A 20,905-nucleotide genomic window follows, 5' to 3' on the forward strand; every position below is an offset into this window, starting at 1 on the left:
GACACATATAACAAAGGGTAGAAATACCACGTGGTACTTCGAACAAGGAGTACTCAGATTGTTTGGACAAAGAGCTTGAGGTTGCTAGGAATGCATTCAATCCAGAATTGGTTACAGTGCAAGAACTAACATTTTCAATAGTGAGTCATTAGTAGTTTTAAAACTCGGTATCCGCAATATCTCGGCCAGCCCAAAATTTTTGAAAAATTCGGAATTGGCAAAAACTTGACGAAAAATTCGGCAATAAATCGGCACTTTTATCGAACATTTGAAAATATAAAATTTCTTAAAATGTTCTTTAAAACGTATACATACACACCAAATTTGTAGAATATATAATAATTTGAGATATTCACCGTATCTCATTCAAAGTTTTAAGTTAAACATCTGTATTAAAAAGTAGATTAATAATTATTAATGTTAATAATAATATAAAACCAAATAAATTTAACTATATGTAATAGTAATACACATTTTTAATCATAATGTTAAATTTTTTACTTTTTACTACTGTCTATTAAAATTAAATTATGCTACACCGTCTACAGAATTAGTGATATTATACATATTGCATATTAATAAAAATTAAATAAAAAAAAATATTGTATAATACTATAGTAATAATTTATAAACAATGAACATATTAATATAAAAAACTTTTAGCTTTTACTTTTAACTATAAACGAGTTAAAACGCATGGAGAGGGGCTTTGGCAAAATATCAACATTTTGCACGTACGACCACGAAACGCAATTGCAGGGCCACGAAATGCAATTGGTCAACTATAAATCGCACAGTAGGGTCCAAAAACGTGGTCACCCAGTCGCATGGATGAGCATAATGGAGTTGCGTGCGCCATAGATGAGCAGAATGGAGATTTCACGACAAATAAACCCTAACTCGCGTGTCGATCACGTTTGTTGACTTTTATCAACATTTTTTTGCTCGTGATTTGGTGGGTTTTACAGAGAAAATCACGGCGTATTTTTGAAAAACTCATGGCCGATTTAATGCGCGATAATATCGTTTTGGAATGCCGCTTGCAAAATATCGCAGTTTTGGCAATATTACGCCATTTTTTTAAACTATGGGAAGGATGTTAAGTAGCATCTTGAGATAAGTATTGTTGGTTATTACCTCTTGAATATTACTTTTATTTGTGTATCGTAGTCAGCCTCTTAACTATATCCTTGCATGTAATTGTAAGATTTATTTTCTTTATTATGCTCTTGTACTTTTCGTTGATCCACATGGATGGTTTTTGCAAGAAGAAAAGAACAGAAAGAAGTTTTCCATACTTGATGTGATGTGAAATTGCTCAATGATAGAAGAGTGGGAACTTTACATTGTGTTGGGGAATAATAACCAATGTTCCATTTCCATTTGAACCATCCTTAGAGGGGAGATGTCAAAGAAGAGACACTATCAAAATTCCAATTTTGAACCATCCTTAGAGGGTAGATAATTCGAAGGGGAGATGTCTCTCAAACACTATGAGAGGGAGCAGACTGCAATAGGTTTTTGTACAAATATCAAGATGGTCATTTAACTATTTTCTCTAGGACTTGATCTTATGGAACTTGAAAGTGATCTTGGATCTAGCACCTTCATCCACAAATGAATCATGTCAGATAATAAGAGACTCTTGAAGCATGACACCTTTTGATGATTGAGATTATGAGTACCCTTCTATATCAAGAGAGAGCTTGACATTTAATTAGAGGGCAACCTTGGATGAAGAGCTTAGGAGGTTTATACATGTATTTAAGAGAGCCACATTATCTTAGTATTTGATGTTGCCAAGCCTAAGGATAAATACATAGTTTGGTACATTCACTTATGTTACTATGAATTAAGATATGCTTTCGTGACCGAGGGAGCAGATAGAGGGATATGCTTCAATTGACTTTTGAGGATCTTGGTCATATCGATTTAGAGGGATTAGATCATGTCAAGATGGATTCTATAGTGATCAAGAAATTGTAGTAGTCAAAGAACTATGGTTCATGAGATGAAGTTTCATATGTAAACTGAAAGGCATTTATGTGAATGCCTAAACCATAGATGAATACCTGGAATGCTATTCATTAAGATTACATTATCACTGAAGATTTGACAAACAATATTTTCTCTAAAGCCTTCACCCAAAGTGAAGTTTGCACATTGTTGAAGAGAAGCTCAGAGTTATGGATTGGAGCCCTTACTGAGAGGGAAACTCAACAATGATGGACGCACCCTCCTATATGGTTCATGGTGGATGTCATGCGAGTTATTACATGATCTTGTGAAAACATCTTGAGAGGTGATGATCTTTCATTAAGTTTTTTTGTGGTTACTATTGTAAGGCAACAATCTTACAGTAAGTCTAACTTCTTATTATTATGGATGTTATACTAATGTCCTTGGAGATCATGGTAGTGCATATCACATGTAACTGAGTTAGTAGTTTCTGAGATATAGAATGGTGTATACCATGAGACTTAGTATATGGAGACACCATGTGTAGAAATTTTCCTCAATAGGCATCATGAGACTTTATACCAATGCACATACCAAGGGAAATATAAGTATGGCGAGTATATACCATACTTTAAATGATACCATTAGGTAACATCTAAATAATGGATCTATGCTACCATGAGACATAGTATCAGTGGAGACACTATGAGAAGATATCTTCTCTGGTAGACATCATGGGATGTGATGTGAATGTGCATACCAAGAAAAGATATGAGTTTGGTAAATATCATATGGTTGATGTTTTTAGGCATACCATACTCTTGATGTTACCGTGAGGTAACAATAGTACACTGTGTTGTTTATTTGGATAGAAATCATCCTCCCTAGCTAAGAGGGGGTGTTAATGATTGTAGCTTTGATTGGATGATTCCAATCAATGAAATCAAATGTTTGAATAGCCTATTGGCCTTAAACATTTGATATCTATCTTTCTCTATTATTGTCATGGAGTACTATTATTTTTGATAATAAATTATTGTGTGTGTGTGTGTTATATATATATATATATATATATATATATATATATTATTATACACAAACACGTATATATATGTGTGTGTATGTATATTATAAATATGAGATATACTATAGATATGCATATTTTATATATAAATTATTATCATCATGATAATACATTGAGCAAATATTATTTGTGATAACTAAATGAGTTAAGAAGAGACATGTCTCCACGGGAGACATGCTCGTTCATATCACATACATATTCATTGTAAGAGTAACTTAAAACACACAAAATTAAAAACAAGTGCTATTACAAGTTACTACGGTGAACTAAAATATACATACCTCTTCCTATTGCTACTGTTACTGCTTTCTCCTATCCAATGGTTGTACAAATGAGAACTCTAAGCCTTTTATTGACATCATGGATTCTAAATCAATGAACAAAACAATTGAATTGAAACCTTAACTGGGTCATTAGAACTACCACCTATAAACATTTAATATCATCCAATGAGGAGATTACAAATCTTTATGTACATATCCTCTTGAAGATGAACAAATGAACAAATTGATTTTTAGTAATGCATTAAATGCCTTCCACATGTCCAATTGTGAATGAGTCAGGTTGGATGAACTTGGGCATGTTGACTTGGGCTTCTTTAATTGGTTGAAGATGAGTAAGCACCCCCCCCCCCCCCCCCCTTGTATATCTCGTAAGCTTCTTCACAAAGTAGAGATATCTGTTGATACTCAATATTATTTTTCTAACTTTGATTAACTCTTTTGAAACTATCAACTTCTTTTGAATGATTGTGATGGTTCATATTCCCAAATTGCATCATCTTCTAAAATATTCTTCTCAATCCTTGGAATTCTTGTTCATCTTTTTGAATGTCTTTTATCTTGCCTTGATCTCCAAATTGTCAACCTTTGTGTTGTTGACTCCATTGCAATCTTGGATTTCCAAGGGAAATCCAATATTGTGATGGCATTCTCCATTTGTAGAACAATTTGCTTTCTTGCAGTCTAATTTTGTCTTTACACTTTATTTCATTTTTTTGTTATCATCTTCTCTTCATCATCTTGGAATTCTTTTATGACGTTCTTGGCTTTGACATTCTTTGATCTTCTTGTCATTGTCGAATTGCATTTTTGAGATTTCTTCTTCTTTGTTATCATTTTCCTTGATATGTTGATCTGTTTCTTAGATCCACTTGACCTTGTCCCATTCTTAATTATGTTGTTGAGATATCCTTCTTCACCATTAGTTATTGTTTCTACAATGGAGAAGAAGTTCCTTGTATCATGATTATGAATGAAAATTGTAAGTTTATTCAAAAACCCCTAAGAGAAATGCAAGCATTTTGTTATAAGGAGATAAGAAGCTTACAAGTTGCAATTTGAATTCATTTTGGAAAACTTGAAAATGATTTTATAATAATAATTGTTCAAGGCATAACCTCACAAGTAATTTCATAAAATTCTTTTCACAAACCCTCCTTAAATCTGGAAATGACACTTTCAAGTCTGGAAATGTATCAGATTTGTGAGGAAACTGTTCAGATTTATGAGTAATTGACTTATTGTCTTCAAGGAATTGCCTTTCTCCAACATTATCACTTAACATCAATCTTCTCTCTCCTTTCATTCCACACCTGGTTTGAAATCTGATTTTCTGACAGAAATTTGGATTTACCTATTGTAATTTGCACCTTGCTGGAAATCTTCTAAATATAATAATTTTTGTCATTTATGTGTTCTGTTCTACCCAAATTCAAATTGTTCTCTAAATAATTTGTATCCTCGCTCCTCCATTTATATGTATTTCATGCAATCACAATCTTTGACAAGGAGGTTGGCCAGATCAAGCCTCTTGAATCATTTGTAATACCAACTAGGTTGGCTTCCTTTATTCTTGAAATTTATTGCCTGAATGGTATAAAGGCAAATTCAGGTGCTCAAACGTGAAACTGCATCTCACACTTGCATATTATTCAAAATAAAGTCAGATCTGATTGTTTCCCTTTAAATGGATTGAAAGCTGTTTGGAATGATGCCCTCTACTCTCTTCTTATATGGTGCCTATGTTTGATTTTGCCAATTTGTCTTGAGGCAGCCAACTCTCTTAGTGTCTTGTGCATTCCAAATTGTGTTTCTCCTTGCTAAGGCTGACCTAGGATTCTCGTGCGCTTTGAATTAGCCCTTTTCTCTAGGGTGCAATTTAGTGCTTCAGCCAGAAATGCAAGGCTGGAAATGTCAAGTTGAGCTGGACTTCTCAGTTTTTAAGGGTAGAAATCTCATCCATGAAAGGAGATCTTGGGTAGGATTTTGAGATGGAGCTGGATTAGTGGATAATTGAATGGAGCAAATTAATGGCTTAGCTGAACAATTTGGTGCTAATTCATGTTTGAGCTGAGATTTCCAAGCAAGGGGGCCAGAAATGAGGATTTTGGTTGGAGATGTTAAAGAAGGCAAGTGCAAATTCACATAATAGAGTGTTGTTTACAAACAATAGAGGAGGAAATATTAATTTCAGTAACTAGAGTGCAACACAACCAATTACTTGAGATCAACTATAATGGCTGAAAAGGACCCAAAATCTAGAACGGACATATAGCCGAATACTCGAGTCATAGCACCTATTGTGCCCACTTCATCACAAGAAAGGCAAAAGCAGTCTGAACTGACCACATTTTTCAGAGGAATCCTTACAATAAATAAGTGGATGTCTCCAATGCCAAGCTATGTAATGTCCCCAATTTTTAATAAAATATTTTCTGCTGAATACTCAAGTTACAGCACCTACTGTGCCCACTTCATCACAAGAAAGGCAAAAGCAGTCCAAACTCACGATATTTTTTAGAGGAATCCGTACGATAAACAAGTGGATGTCTCCAACGCCAAGCTATGTAATGTCCCTAATTTTTAATAAAATATTTTAATTAGGTTTACTTAAATGATCCTAAAAATTAAATAATATCACCAAGAACTTATTTAAATAATTAATAAAGGTACCCAATTTTTATTAACTATCTGTAGGTGTTTGTCGTGTTGGCATTCTCTTGTAAACCCTTGGGAGTTTACTTTGAAGTGTTGTTGGTAAATTCTATATTATAGCCAATGGGTAGAATTGTATTCGAAAGGGCGCGTGACGGTTGAGTCACCCCTTCGAGAAAGTATATGTACACTGTCCGAAAGGGACTTTGGAACATCATTGGAATGAGCATAATCATATTGTAAACATTGGAGTGCATATTGCATATATGAATAAAGTATTTGTTTTGTGTTATATCTTGCTATACTACATGCGATAAGTATCCTTTTACCCTGTACGGTAGACATTTGGCACCATTGCCAGTTAAACTTGGAACAAAGTGTTATGAAGATTAATGCCAAATTTGCTCAACAAGGATAGGAACAAGATAAAAGATAAGGATGAAATACACACAACACATGAAGTTTTAATTTTAGCACAACGGGTAGAGTACAGACAGAAGCTTTAGCGGATTACTGACGGACATAGAGGGGGTGAAGGAGCACAGACGGAGGGAGTGCATTCACCTACCAGACCGAGGAATGCCGAGGAATTGCTAGAAGAGACTTGACAATGATTGAATTTGGTGGAAGAGGCAAGAGAGGAGTTCCTTAACTTGTATATGCCAAGGGTAGAGAATTCGAACAGAAGGGAAGCAACTCGCACGGTTTGAAGTGCTGAAGGAGCACGAGTGTAGAGTGAATTCTTCGTCCCCGATACACCTGACGAATGGATAGAGGTAGAGAATCGAACTACTTCACTTGAGGAAGATCTTTTCTCACTAGGTAACACAGTTGTTGAAAGTAGGGCAGTTGTCCAAAGCAACGCAGTTGTGCAGAACAATGTGGGTGCTCAGAACAATGCAGGTACTCAGAACAATGTAGGTGCTCATAACAACGCGGGTACACAACAAGTACCATAGAATCGAAAGAAAGTAGCAATGGCAGGACCAAAGGAAAAATTGCTGAAGTTCAACGGTGATGACACGGTAGACATGTGAAACAATATGGACGACGAATGGTGTAACGGACGAGGATGATTTGGTCCGGCAATTTCCAGCGACCTTAGGGGTGTAGCAATCGATTGGTTTGCAGATGTCGAGCCCCAGAAATTAACTACATGGGTAGACGTTAGAAAGGAGTTCATAGTAGAGTTCCAACTGCTAAGGGAAGATAATGAAATTGTAGCAAAAATATGCAGTACAAAGCAGGGAAAGAATGAAATGATCTGTGTATATGCAAGAAAGTTGAACGAGTTGGTGGGGAAGATGGAGAGCCCACCAGCTGACAGATTAAAGAAACGATGGTTTGTTGAAGGGCTACGATCGACTCTGAAGAAGAAAATGAAGATTGCACCTCCAACATTGTACGTAGATTCGTATAGTCGGGCGATGGATTTGGAGAGAACAAAAAAGAAGCAAGAAGAAGAAGCACAAATCATCAGACTTAGATGATTCATCATTTGAAAGTAGTAGCAGTGACGAAGAATCAAGCAAGAAAGTTCGAGTTGCAAAAGGATATGCTACGGATGGTGAAGGAATTTAAAAATCTGAAGAAGAATGCTGCCTCAATGAAGGAGGAATTGTGGTGTATAGACTGTAAGGAGGGCTACACAAAGGGCTCCTGCCCGAAAAAACAATTTTGTGATATCTGCCAAATTGTGGGACATTTCACAAAGGAATGCCTGTTCAATATGAAGACAAAGGGACATCAGTAGGTGCTGCTGATGCAGGAAGTAACCGCCGGAGTAGGAACAAGCACAAACAATAACGATGCAACCTTAGGAGGATATCACAACAACAACTGGCGCAAAAGGGGTGGTAATAATAATAACAATAATAGCAAGGGAGGCCGGAGTTAGATGCATTACAACTCAAGTGGACGGCCGATGATACAATGTCGTGCATGCAACCTTTGGGGGCACTTCGCCAGAGATTGTACCACGAAGGAGATGCTGCAGCTATTATGCAGATGGTGTGGTCCTGGAGACCACAAAGATTTGAAATCCTCGAAGCAGGGGGTGAATTTGTTAAGCATTGAAACATGTGACGAGGAAACACTAGCCATTACGCATGAGCAAGCTAAGGCGGCAAAGTACCCTGATGCAGAGGAAGAAAAGAAGAGGTTGTAGCAAGCACGAATGGAGTTAGAAAAATAGATAGAAATAGGAAAGTTGCAAGCAAAAGACACTGCCAATACCTCGAAGAGGAACCTGGCTGAACAAAACATGATAAGGTAGGTAATGCAAATAGAAGTTCCTATAAAATTAAATGACCTTACAATGCCTCAGTTACGGATGATGATTTTGAATATGGCACTCCTCCTGAAAGCAATAGAGGAAACAGGGAAGGATGGCAGTGGAAAAACTACAGCAGACCCAATGCTACTGGCACTTACAATGGGAAGACATCTGGCAATAGTAGAGATGGGTATTTTGGGAACTGTACTTATAGACACAATTTTTGATAGAGGGTTAGGCGTAAACGTGTTACTAGAGGATATATGGAAAAAGTTGGGACAACCTACGTTGTGGCCACCTATTCTGTTACTCATTGCGGATTAGCACGGAATCAAACCATTGGGAACTTTGATGGCATAGCTGGTAACTATTGGAACGCAACCATTTCTATTAGATTTTGTGGTCATTTTGCTAAAAAGAAGGGTATGATGTTATTCTTGGATGGGGTTGGTTGGTACAAGCAAAAGTGACACATGATTGGAAACGAAATACCTTATCCTTGGAACACGGAGGCCGAAGATTTGTAATTGACTTGCATACACATACGGTAGGAGAGGAGGCAGTGTCGTTAGATTCTGAAGGTGAAAGCGAAGGTAATGATGAGGGGAAGAAGAGAATGGAACCGGATGAAGTAGTATTGAGATTAGGAGGGTTGAATGATGACGACTTGGACTCAGTGAACGGCTTACTCCATTTGCAAATGGAGGACTACGAGCTCTTTCCGAGCTATAATATGTTAAGAGTCGACGAAGGTAATAAAGGAGAGGACAATGAATGTTTGAAGGAATGCAGAGAAGCAAAAGAAGGCAAGGTAGTTATGACTGAAGTTGAAGGAAAGAACATATCATATGACCAGTACAAAAGGAAGAACATACCATACGAACCCAGAAAAAGGAAAGATTCTACTGTATGGTACACGGTGAATGGACCGTGTGGAAAGAAAAGGTTACACTGCACCGCGGAATTAGTAGAAAGGTGTTGGCAACAAGGAAAACACATCGTAACAAAGAGGAAGGGCTTATTAAAAACTTCAGTAATGCAGAGTGAAGGTTCTAGAATCAAGAATATAGTTGTTGACGGCAAGGAGTGGCAGCCGATGGAATTCATGTTACCAAGTTTAAGGATCGTGACCGAGAACAAACTGGGAGATATGGAAAGTCTGAGGGAGAGATTATACAATTTCAATAAACTGGACGAGTGATGATTGCAGACACAATAGGCCATAGAAGTTGCACAAAACTGGCGTAAGGTATGGCAGTACAAGCATTTGAACTTGAACAAATTTCAATCGAGCTAGTTAGTTTTGAAGTATAATGGGTAGAATGAGATCAAACCAGGAAAGTTTAAAGTAAAGTGGGTAGGACCGTACAAAATCCATGAAGTCGGCGATAATGGAGCAATCAAATTATGGACACTCAACGGGAAGGAAGTGCCCGATGTAGTGAATGGATTGAAAATGAAAATCTACCATGAAAGAAATAACGCACCTCCGTGGATGAGCAACTGAGAGACAATATAAATAATAAATATTAATGTATATATGTAAAAATAAGTGTAAAATAAAATATTAAAATTTTTAGAGTAAGCTGGAGAAAAGAGGTAAATGCTAATATGCGTAATAAGGAAATATGGCAATAGGACAAGCATACCGTACAATATCAAGAAACCAGAAGAAAGTATGCATTCAAAGTGTATGGTCTTGGATAGGAAACATGAGAATATTTCAAGTTGAATACCATACGGCTACAAGGAAGCAAAGAAGGCATATAAGCTCACCGTACGGTCAACTGAGATTGTGAAGAAGTATTGTATGACCAGCTGAGAACGTGGAAAAGAGAACTCACCCTATGGCCATTCAGTAGAAAGGAGCGCACCATACTACAACAGGAAGACATAGTCAACCGTAAGGCTGTACAACACAGAGGAAACATTATAAAAAGCAAAAAAAAGAGAGACACCGTACGAAGAAAGCATGAATAAACACATCGTATGGTCTATACGACCTTCACACAGGTAGTAGAAATATGGGCGCATTGCATAGCCTTGATCAGGACACTGTATGGTGGCAATGAGACACGAAGAAGTGACTTGATCGTATAACCGTACGGTATAAGGAAGACAATAAAACAAACACATCACCATATGGACAATAGTAGAACGTCAAGAGTGATTCTGTACGGCCATAGAGAGATAAAGATTAGAAGCATGCAAGCCAAGTCCATCGTACAACTCATACAAGAGTTATAGGTGGTTGTACGACCACCGTTATAAGTGATGCAGGACACTTAGCAAGTGAGAGAATACCATACAACCTTTGAAATGAGAAGAGTACAAACAAACTACAGAGAAATTATAAAACATCATTGCACGGTTGTACACCATAAATTGATAGAAGGGACGACATAGAAGAAGGGTGATAGGAGATTTAAAAAATAAAAAAATGACGACAAATCAAAACAATTCATAATGAATAACGTATGGTGCCAAAGGGAGAGACATAAACAGGAAATGAAGAAAACATAAGCGGTTGGCAAAAAGAGTATGGGATAGGAAGAATATCACAAAAATGGTGTGTTCCATAGACTTTTGTGTGGGTTTGAGGGTGCTAATTTGGTCTTGGCGGTGGGGCACTGCCCCTCGACCTCGCAGGGGGCGTTGCACCCTAGACACCTAGTCAGTTTAGTTATCAGTCATGGGAAGTGTGACTAGTTGATGAGACTTGGAGTTGTTGTAGGCATGGAGTGTTTGTCTGCTAGAGGTGGAGAGAGCACTGGAGCAAGCCTTTCGAGAGGGGTGCTACGCTTTGAGGCACTTGGAGTAGGTGTTGGACTTGAGGTTGTCTTGGTGGATGCATAAAGAACTCAGGAGGAGCTGACCATCCAGTTGGAGGTAGTAGAGCGACACTTGGCTTAGCGTACCTAGGAGTTGGAAGCAGAGAAGGCAGCACGGGTGGCTATCAAAGCCAGCTTGGCTAGGGAAACAATATTGTGTTAGTAGAGGCTACAGATGTGACGTGTTTTTGGAAACCAGTTTGGTGCAGGTACAAGAGGAATGTGAATGTGATGTGAAGGAAAAAGATCTATCCTGTTATTGTTATTCATTAATCTGTCTCGATAATTTTGTAATTGTCATCCAAAGACGACTTTACTTTTTGGAGGGATGATGTCGGTAAATTCTATATTTTAGCCGATGGGTAGAATTGTATATGTACACCATCCGGAAGGGACTTTGGATCATCATTGGAATGAGCATAATCATATTGTAAGCATTGGAGTGCATATTGCGTATATGAATAAAGTATCTGTTATGTGTTATATCTTGCTATACTACATGCGATAAGTATCCTTTTCCCTTGTACGGTAAACATGAAGGCGTATTTATGTGTGACATGTAAGAAGTTGTTAGTATGCAATTTTGAATTATTTTATTGTATTGCGAATTCCTTTTGGAGTTTAGTATTATTCACTATTTCAGAATTGGAAGACCTTGCTTACTTGGCTAGTTTGGTTTTGGTGGGATTCAACCCTCACCCTATTCCAATTCTCTGAATTACTTTGCTTCGGATTTGACACATCTAGAGTGCCATCTTTATCTGAGAATATATTTCTATGTTTTGGTGACAAATTGTATACATCTCTCTCCTTGGTTTACAAATCACTATCTAGCAAGTTTCCTGTAAGTGTTTGGCGTTGAGTTGAATCATACCTATTTGGTATTGTGGGCCTCACACTAGCTTCTATTTTTGGCTTCGACAAGTCCATCCAAATCCATATTTTCTCTCTGCACAATGCTTTCCGTCTGTCTTTAGCACCATACAACACACAACCACTCACTCCCACCATACAACTTGTTCACACCACCTGTACAATCGAGATTGCCTTTGGACTGAGATCCCGTTTAGCCCGAGATTGCCTTTGGACTGAGATAGCCTTCAAATAGATATCATCTACGGCCAAGATCGTCTTTGAAATATTATAGTGGTATCAAAGGAGGTGATTCTGCCAGCTTGTTAGGAGAATTGAGAGTTTGGACTTAATCACACTGTGGCACCCAGTGATGCCATGTGGTCTCTATCTCAATTTCCAGCTGATTGGGAGGCACACCTGTTGGTTGAATACTCGAAGACTACTTTTGCATGCCAACTGTTGGATGGTCAAGTGCAGGATGACATGTACAAGGTGGTTTACTACATCATTTACCACAAAGACAAAATCTATTTGGTACATGAGTCAAGGATGAAGGAAAGGATTTTGGAAGAAGATACTTGCACAAATATTGTTGAACCAACACTAGATGATCAACTTGATGGAAATATGGGTTCTACTAGTGATCCTTCGAATAAGTAGGTTCTACTTGTAGTTGTTCAACTTCTTGGTGATGCGGACTCAATTGAGGATTGTTTGTAGGAGCAATCTTTATAGTTGGTTGAATATGGAGTTTGCCCTTTGGCTGGGCCCGAGGCATACATGATTGCTAGCTCTTTGTGTGAGGGACATCCTCATGGAAACTACAAGTTGTACCTAAGCTATGAGATTCCTAGAGAAATTTATGAGCATGACGGTATGAAGGCTTTGTATCTAATCATCAAGGTGTCTCAATTGGATCCTAATGACTCTGGGCATAGCCATGTTTATATTAGAGTGGCGCAGCAAAAGCTTGATGGTAATTTGCTTTTCTCGGCTACATCCAAGTGTGTGTACGTGATCATGATGCGACATGAAGACTTTAGTAGATACAACTATTTGCGAATGGTTTGGGATCTTGGAGTTGCAGTGGGCAAACTATTTGATGATGGATACCTTAAGGGCAAGCAATCTTTGGGTGGCGAGGATTTGTAATATCCCCAATTTTAATTAATTTTTTTAGCTAGGTTAATTAATTAAATGGTCCTAAAAATTAAATAATATCACAAGGATTTATTTAATTAATTAATTAAATTAATAAAAGAGCTCAATTTTTATTAATTATCCATTTTTTTCCATGTCGCCATTCTTTTTGTAAATTCTCGAGAGTTTTCTCTTAAGGGGTATTTATGTGCATCATGTGGGAAGTTGTTAGTATGCGATTTTGGATTATTTTATTGTATTGCAAATTCTTGTTGGAGTTCAGTATTGCTTGCCATTTCAGAAGTGGAAGATCTTCCCTACGTGGCTAGTTCGGTTTCGGTGGGATTTAACCCTCACCCTATTTCGATTTTTGTATTACTTTGCTTCGGATATGGCACATCTGGAGCACCATCTTTGTTTGAGAATATATTTCTATGTTTTGGTGACAAATTGCATACATCTCTCTCCTTGGTTTACAATTCATTGTTTGACAAGTTTCCTTTAAGTGTTTGGCGTTGAGTTGAATCATATCTATTCGGTATTGTGGGTCTCACACTAACTCCCATATTTGGCTTTGACAAGTCCATCTGATTGCATATTCTCCCTTTGGACACTTTTTTCCCTCCGTCTCCAACTCAATACGACACATAGCCCCTCACTCACTTCCACCATAGGACTTTCACAAAACCACTGCATGACTTGTTCACACCACCTGTACAATCGAGATTACCTTCGGACCGAGATTGCTTTTGGACTGAGATCATCTCTGGAATACTACAAGCTATAATATGTACATTCAATGAACTTACTTTGTCATTCATAAAATTTAACAACTGGGCTTTCTAAAATTGGAAAGAAATCTCTTCTATTGAAACCATAGATTTAGATCTGTTTTTTCTCATAGTTACATTTCTAACCAAGGGAAGTAGAGATAGAATATTTCAGCAAAAAAGCTGGTTCTATAACAATAAAGGACTGCATATGCTATTTTGGAACCCTAACTTTGATAGTAAAAATTAACCAATCAAATTTATTCCAATATTTATTTGTCTATTTAACCTATGTATAGAATACAAGGAGGCCAACACTCTAGAGATTTTTGGGAATAGCATAGGGATCTACCTCAAACACATTTATATTGATAAAGATGCAAATACTATAATGTGCCTCCACATGAACACACAAAGGAATTTCCTAAATCAATCAAAATCATTTCCAAGTTCGAAATTTGGGTCCAAGAGATTAGCTATGGCCATTCACTAATGGAGTTTGAACCTAGCAAGGCAGATCAGTCAAAGATGAACATGTATAAAAAGGGGTGCTTAGAACCAAATGAGGATTTAGCTTCCTTGAATTTGGTTAGAATGGAAGAAAATATGCAAAGTCCCAATATCCAGGCTTCCCCTTTATTCCTCTTCCCAGAGATAGAAAAAAAAAATACAAACAAATGTGGAATGTGAATTGATAAAGGAAGACTATTTTGTACAGGAAGTTACACTCACATTTTGGATCCTTTATTGGAAATTGACAAATTACTATCAGGAAGAGAAGAAAACGCTGTTTTTAACTTATAGTAATTTGAAGAGCAACCAAATTGAGAACCAATGTTGAGCAGTACAAGGAGATATCTTGGGCAGGGTCACAATGGAGCTACTAGTCTTGCCAAGTCAAATTTTGTCTTTGGTGAAGGCAGGAAATGATCACCAATGCCAAGGACTATTAAGAGAGGAATACTTATTATTTGGGTCATACCAAGCAAAGAGGATTGGCTAGGAGGGGATAACACAAACATTGTATCCAAATGTCTAAATGGACCTCTTCCCATGGAGGCTAATAATGTTATATCCCATATTTTGTCTTTAATTAAAATTTTTTTTGAATATAAATTATAGTCGTTGGGGTTTCATGTGAATTGGAAATAGTTGACTAAATTGGTTATTCGTTATGATTTCATGTGAATTGTAATGGTTAGTTAAGGTGGTTTTCGTTATGATAATATCAATTGTATTAAAGATAGTGGAAGTGTACTTTCACCGCGTTATTTTCTTTGTAGGTGCGACAAAGGGGAGAAAGCATTGACAAAGAGGGATTAGGGCATGAACACCAACCTGCCACCGAGCTTGTTAGGTATTCGTTTAAACCAGCTTGGCCAGGGAAAAAGAAAACTAGGGCAGACTAAGTAATACCAAGTTTCCACTTTGAGCTGACTAGTCCATCTAATCTAAAAAATATAAATACATTTATAGAGAAATACTTGAAATAAAATTGTTACCTTTAATTTGGAGTTTGGATGTTTTGCTTTATCTGATGTTGGATATATTATTATATAAGTAAATACCCATAGTATTTTGTATATTTGTAGGTATACTATACACACAAACACACACACACACACACACTTATATTTTTAAAATAATGTGTGTGTGTGTCTATATGTATAGAGTATTGATTATATAATAATATGGGTACAATTTAATTCCCATGCCAAATTTAATTTTAATTCATGAAGTCCATTGGCCTCTTATAATCCTTTAATTCTAAGGTCTCTTATATATATTTTCCAATATTGCCATGTCCATTGACCAAGATTGTAACCTTCAAGACGCATGTTCATGCAAATCATAACTCCTCTCTACACCTCCTTTTCCCATGTTGGCCGATCTTTCACATGTCAATTTCAGTCGCAGCCGGTCTTGTTTCCCCAACTCATAAACATCAGCTGCTTCCACAATTGTGAATCGTATTATCTCCATACTCAGTTAGCATCGCAGCAGACTCCGAGTCCGAGGAAATACATTAAAGCTCATTTATTTCCGACCAAGTCAAGCTAAGAGGAGCGAGTGAATACAAATCAGGTGCTCCTCTTTCAGGCGTGTTCATGTGAAATTGTCAATTTTGTTGCCGTATGATGGAACTTCATTTATTTTTCATAGCTTGCCAAAGACGGTCCAGTCAGAGCTTGATTGAAATACAAAAGTCCATTTGAAATGTAATGGTACTGTTATACAGTCTTGCCAAGAGCACTGCAAGCTGAGAATTTCTTCTGTTATATAATATTCTCCTGTTTTTTCAGAAAAATTAATTATTGTTTCAAGAAGAATCGGTTGAGCATGCTATATGTACTTCCAAAATAAAGTGTCATTTAATAATATGTCCCTGAGATTTATAGAGGATTGTTCATGGATGAAAATAAATCTGGTCACATAAAAATCATAACTTTTCTTTTCCTCTTTTTTGAATTTTTGGGGGCAAAGATATTACTTTTCATAATCACACATTATATAATACAAACTAGAAAGTTACACCAGAGATCATCAAGGATAGCCAAGAATGGCTGAGATGATTGGTGTAGTCCATGTGAATTGGACAGATTGATAAACCTGCAGGAAATAGAGAGATGCATCAGAATTATGAAGAATCAATGAATAATTGAAAATTGTAAAACTAGTCAGGTCATATTGGGAACTAGATATTAGTTCTCTATCAAGTCAAGTGGTGGGTGATCAGGTATCCCTGGCCAGGGTAGGTCTAGTGTGAATGATGCTGCTATGATTACCAGAGGTTAGGATAACTTATAATGGATGGATAATCTGTTGGGGGGGTTAACCTACAGTCTTGCCAGCTATGTAGTTAACAACTCTAGCACTAGGTTGCTCAGGTGGTAGGATGAAATGGTGTACATGTGCCTTATCCTTTCAGGGTTGGGCCATTCTCAGCAGAGATACTGAGAATGATTGGGGATTACACTAGGTCCGTGGTTGGGAGGTTAAGCCTTTGTCAATGCTTTTCCTCTCCTCCGAATGCCTAGACTTGCACAGAACGAATCAGTTCCTACTTCTTATGACATGGTGTGATGTAAACCTTGTTGTATTCTGTTATTCTTTTTTAGTTGCATCTTTATTTCAGTTTCAGCTATATATCTTATGCAATTTCTTTCTTGTTCGTATGAAATGGTAGTTAGAATTACAACTAGATTTTATTTTACTTATCATGTGTAAAATAATTAGTTAAATCTTTTCTAAAGATGGTTAAATCTTTCAGCGGGTAGTTAAGATCTTATAATGAGAATGCAGTTAGTTAGTTAACTTCTGTTAATCTTTTTTATGTGAATGGGTAGCTAGCTTTACTTCAATTCGGTAAAAGATAGAGCCTATTAAGTTTTCTGGTCTTTAGAAATTTTATTTGTTACATATGGTATTAGAGCTCTGGGTTTGCATTGAACCTTGGATTCACCATTGACTCAAAACTAAAACAGAAATGTTTAAATGAGAGCATGATGAAAACCCGAATGACACCTCGTAAGAAACCCCGTCACCCGGTTCATGTCTTTATACTTAAGATAATGCCTAAACATGATTACTCATTCTGTTCCATGAGAGATGATGAAACCATAGTTTGCAGACTTGGACTCGGAGAGTACTCGGCAAGCCCAAAATGTTCAACTCAAAAAGAACTCGGCATATTTAACAAAAACTCGGGGAAAACTCGGCAACTCAGAAAGTACTAAAATTTAAAATCTCTTAAAGAAACTTTTTTTTTTTGTTGTAGAATACAATTATAAAATGTATTAAATTAGTAATTGACATTTCAATAGAGAAAATGTATAGTTTTATAGCACTACAATGATGTGAAAAATGCATCTAATCCAATGTTTTCCTTGCATCAACATGTTTACCTACATTTTTAACATTTATAAATACGCAAGAGTTAAACTTGAGAGTACTCGCCTAGCGAAAAAACTTGAGAGTACTCGGCAACTCTGAGATTACTTGGAGAGTTTGCAAACTATGGATGAAACATTAGCCCATGCTTTAATCGGAATAAAAAAGAAAAGAAGTAAAATGAGTTCATTTGGCATTGGTCAAAAAATTGGAAACTGAGCACTCTTTTTTCCCCTTTTGTATTGCCTTTTGCTTGCATGACACAGATCCTTGTAATGAACATAACATGATGGAATCGATGCATTTCAGATTTTACTTTCCTCAACTCGATGGTCCTGATGTTATGCTTCAACAGGATTGTGAACTGGGTGGTTAAGCTCAAAGCTGATAAACTCAGCAATGTCAGTCTTCTTCCAGTAAATTATTTCAATAAAGTATTCCTTAAGGAGGTTCAAATAACTATTGCACATGCATCCCAAGCACTCTGGAATGAATCTACACGTTACAGTGCCCACTTTTTTGAGCCCCTTTAGTGAACTCCTTTCAAAGTAATATTGAGAAAGCCAGTTAAAATACAAACAAACCTACAGGTTGTATCAAGAGATGGAGATAGAGTTTGAGCAACTGAAAAACCAAAACAAACATCTGCTGAATGATTTTTAATGAGGATTACAGTAGTAGAAATAGTAAGTCCCAGAGTCATGCAGGACTATTACATCACAAGAACATGAGTTTAACCAAAATTCACCAAATTTTCAAGAAAATTGAGTAGCTTCCACAGTAGAATCTCCCATGGATTGATATCAGACTTTTACTAGTTATCTTTATCATCAGCAATAAATGAAAGGTCCGTTTAAATGTTTTGTGCTGGCAATGAATATGGATTGGAAAATTGAGCTTGCATATGTTCCAAATTAAATGTGTTAATCAAGGATTATACATGTTCTATGAAATTGGCAAGTTTCTTTTTGTGGAAAGCCTCCCAGATCTATCTTAAACTTCAGAGGGAAATACTGATTGATTAAACTATGCATGGAATCCTTATCAAGCAATAACTTTCTCATATAATTTCCCCATATGTAAAGTGGTCCTTTCCTTATGAGAGCCTAACTTTCTCTAGCTAGAGTTTCTTTGTAGATATAAACCGTTCATATGCTTTTTACGTGCCAATTAATATCATTTATTTTGTTTCTCAGAGTTGAGAATCTCAACAAGTTCAAGAGTGATGATGGTGATTGCCCTACATTAGTCTGCACAGATTTGGCAGCCCGGGGACTTGATTTGGCTGTTGATCAAGTGATCATGTTTGATTTTCCTCATTCACCAGTAAGTCCATAGTGTTTGACAATTTTGTACATTTTTAATATATCTCTTTGAAGGTTTTTAAAGTCAGTTCTATGCAAGTTCAAACAATTGCCTTGGTTCTCTTGGCATGTGCTGTACAGATAGATTACCTACATCGAACTGGAAGAACTGCTCGAATGGGAGCAAAAGGTTGAAAAAATAATTCTACAAATATTTTTCTTATAAAGGACAACAAAATTGCAAGGGATCCTAATAGAGGGAATTACATCTAATTGTGTCATTTTTTGAGCTATCAAAACAAATTATTGCTATCAATATTATTAAGCATTAAGTCCCATCTTGCAGGTAAAGTGACAAGCCTTATCACAAAGAAGGACATTGCTCTAGCAAGTGAAATTGAAAATGCTATACGAAACAATGAGAGCTTAGAGGAGCTTACTACTGTAAAAGAAAAGCATGAAGTGAGAAAACAGAAACAGATCCAGCAGAAAATGAATGAAAAAACAAAATCTAAAGAGAGCACATCTTTTAAAAAAGGAACTAAAACTCAGAGGGTTGGATGGGCTCCGCCATCAAAGCCAGGCTCTAAGGCAGTTAGAACTTCTGCAACAAAAGTGGCTAAAATTGCTAGGTCTGCAAGGAATTCATCACCAAAGCCAGGCACAAATGCGTTGAGAATTTCTACATCAAAAAATTCTAAAGTCAGTTCCCAAAAGACCAAAAAGGTAAAGGTTACTGCATTGGATGGCAAGAGAAAACAGGAATCTACACAGAAAACTTCTAAAACCACAGGTACAAAGAAAGTAAAAGGGACACCAAAGGTATGGAAGACTGACCAAGTATTGACATCTAGACTCTCTGTAGTTAGCTTTAAAGGCAAACAAAAATCTTCAGAAAGAGAGGGAAAAGGTTTAGGGAAGAGAAAGACATAGTTTTACTGTATGTTTTTTGTTTTCTATTCCCTAATGTCCTGGAAGGCCTTTTTGAAGCAAAACAGATGTAAGTACAGGTTATGATGGAGACAAAAATGAAATTAATCAGGCGTTTCTGCAGATTTTTAAAGACATTGGAGTTCCATAGCACATTTTCAAACAAGATCACCTGTGAAACAAAATGTAGGAATCTAACATGCCAATTGGTAATGTTTGCTTCTAGGCCTAAGCCTTGCTGGAGTAGTTTTGTAAATAAGTATCACAATGGATGTAAATGCACTGTTGGATAACTCTCCAGTGCTACTCGAGAAATAATTTTTTGGTTTTGGAGTTAATTGTCATTTTGTTGAAGTTACATTTCTACTTTTATGTTAGGTATATATTCACGGATTCAAGCTTTAGCAACTACTCTGAAAGTATGAGGTGTTTTTGTAATGTTCCCGTGTTGGCTAAGCTAGAAAAGCCAGGACAATTAGCTCAATTTCTCTTTCAAATATGTCAATTGAATACTATCTAAGCAAGCAATGGAAGATAAATCCAAGTCAGTTGCAATTTTTGATATAATCAATATTAATGTGTGCAATTATAGGTATCAATGTATCATAAGCAATATCTGATATAACTGATATGAAGTATGCTATGTAAATAATGGTCTTTATCACTTTTAGTGATAATTCTATTATGCAATATCTGATAGACACTCCAAATATGCAATTGATAATTATTGCTTTCAGAAATGGTTGCAATATCTGAAAGTCTAATTATGTAGCATCAACTGACAGGAGGGTGTTGCCTATGGTGATACAAATTGCTACCTTTGATCTTATCTTTATAGTATATACAATTGAGTCTGATATGTTGCTTATAGCAATGCTATTGCTGTTTTTGATGCGTAGTTAAATAGTTGCAATGTGTGAAATAGAGATT

General features: G+C 36.6%; 1 protein-coding gene across 1 annotated transcript in view; it reads left to right on the forward strand.

The window, feature by feature from the left end:
- The window catches only part of RH39, a 138,591-nt gene extending 118,049 nt beyond the window's left edge, over window positions 1-20,542 (forward strand). The window contains exons 7-9 of the mRNA XM_089798056.1: window positions 18,938-19,067; window positions 19,187-19,235; window positions 19,392-20,542. Coding sequence (XP_089654182.1) covers window positions 18,938-19,067; window positions 19,187-19,235; window positions 19,392-19,978 — 766 coding nt within the window. The 3' untranslated portion in view covers window positions 19,979-20,542. The remainder of the gene's footprint in view (window positions 1-18,937; window positions 19,068-19,186; window positions 19,236-19,391) is intronic.
- Window positions 20,543-20,905: the final 363 nt, after the last annotated feature.

Source organism: Cupressus sempervirens, chromosome 8, assembly GCF_028749045.1.
Source record: "Cupressus sempervirens isolate cs-2001-9-10 chromosome 8, ASM2874904v1, whole genome shotgun sequence".
Classification (NCBI taxonomy): domain Eukaryota; kingdom Viridiplantae; phylum Streptophyta; class Pinopsida; order Cupressales; family Cupressaceae; genus Cupressus; species Cupressus sempervirens.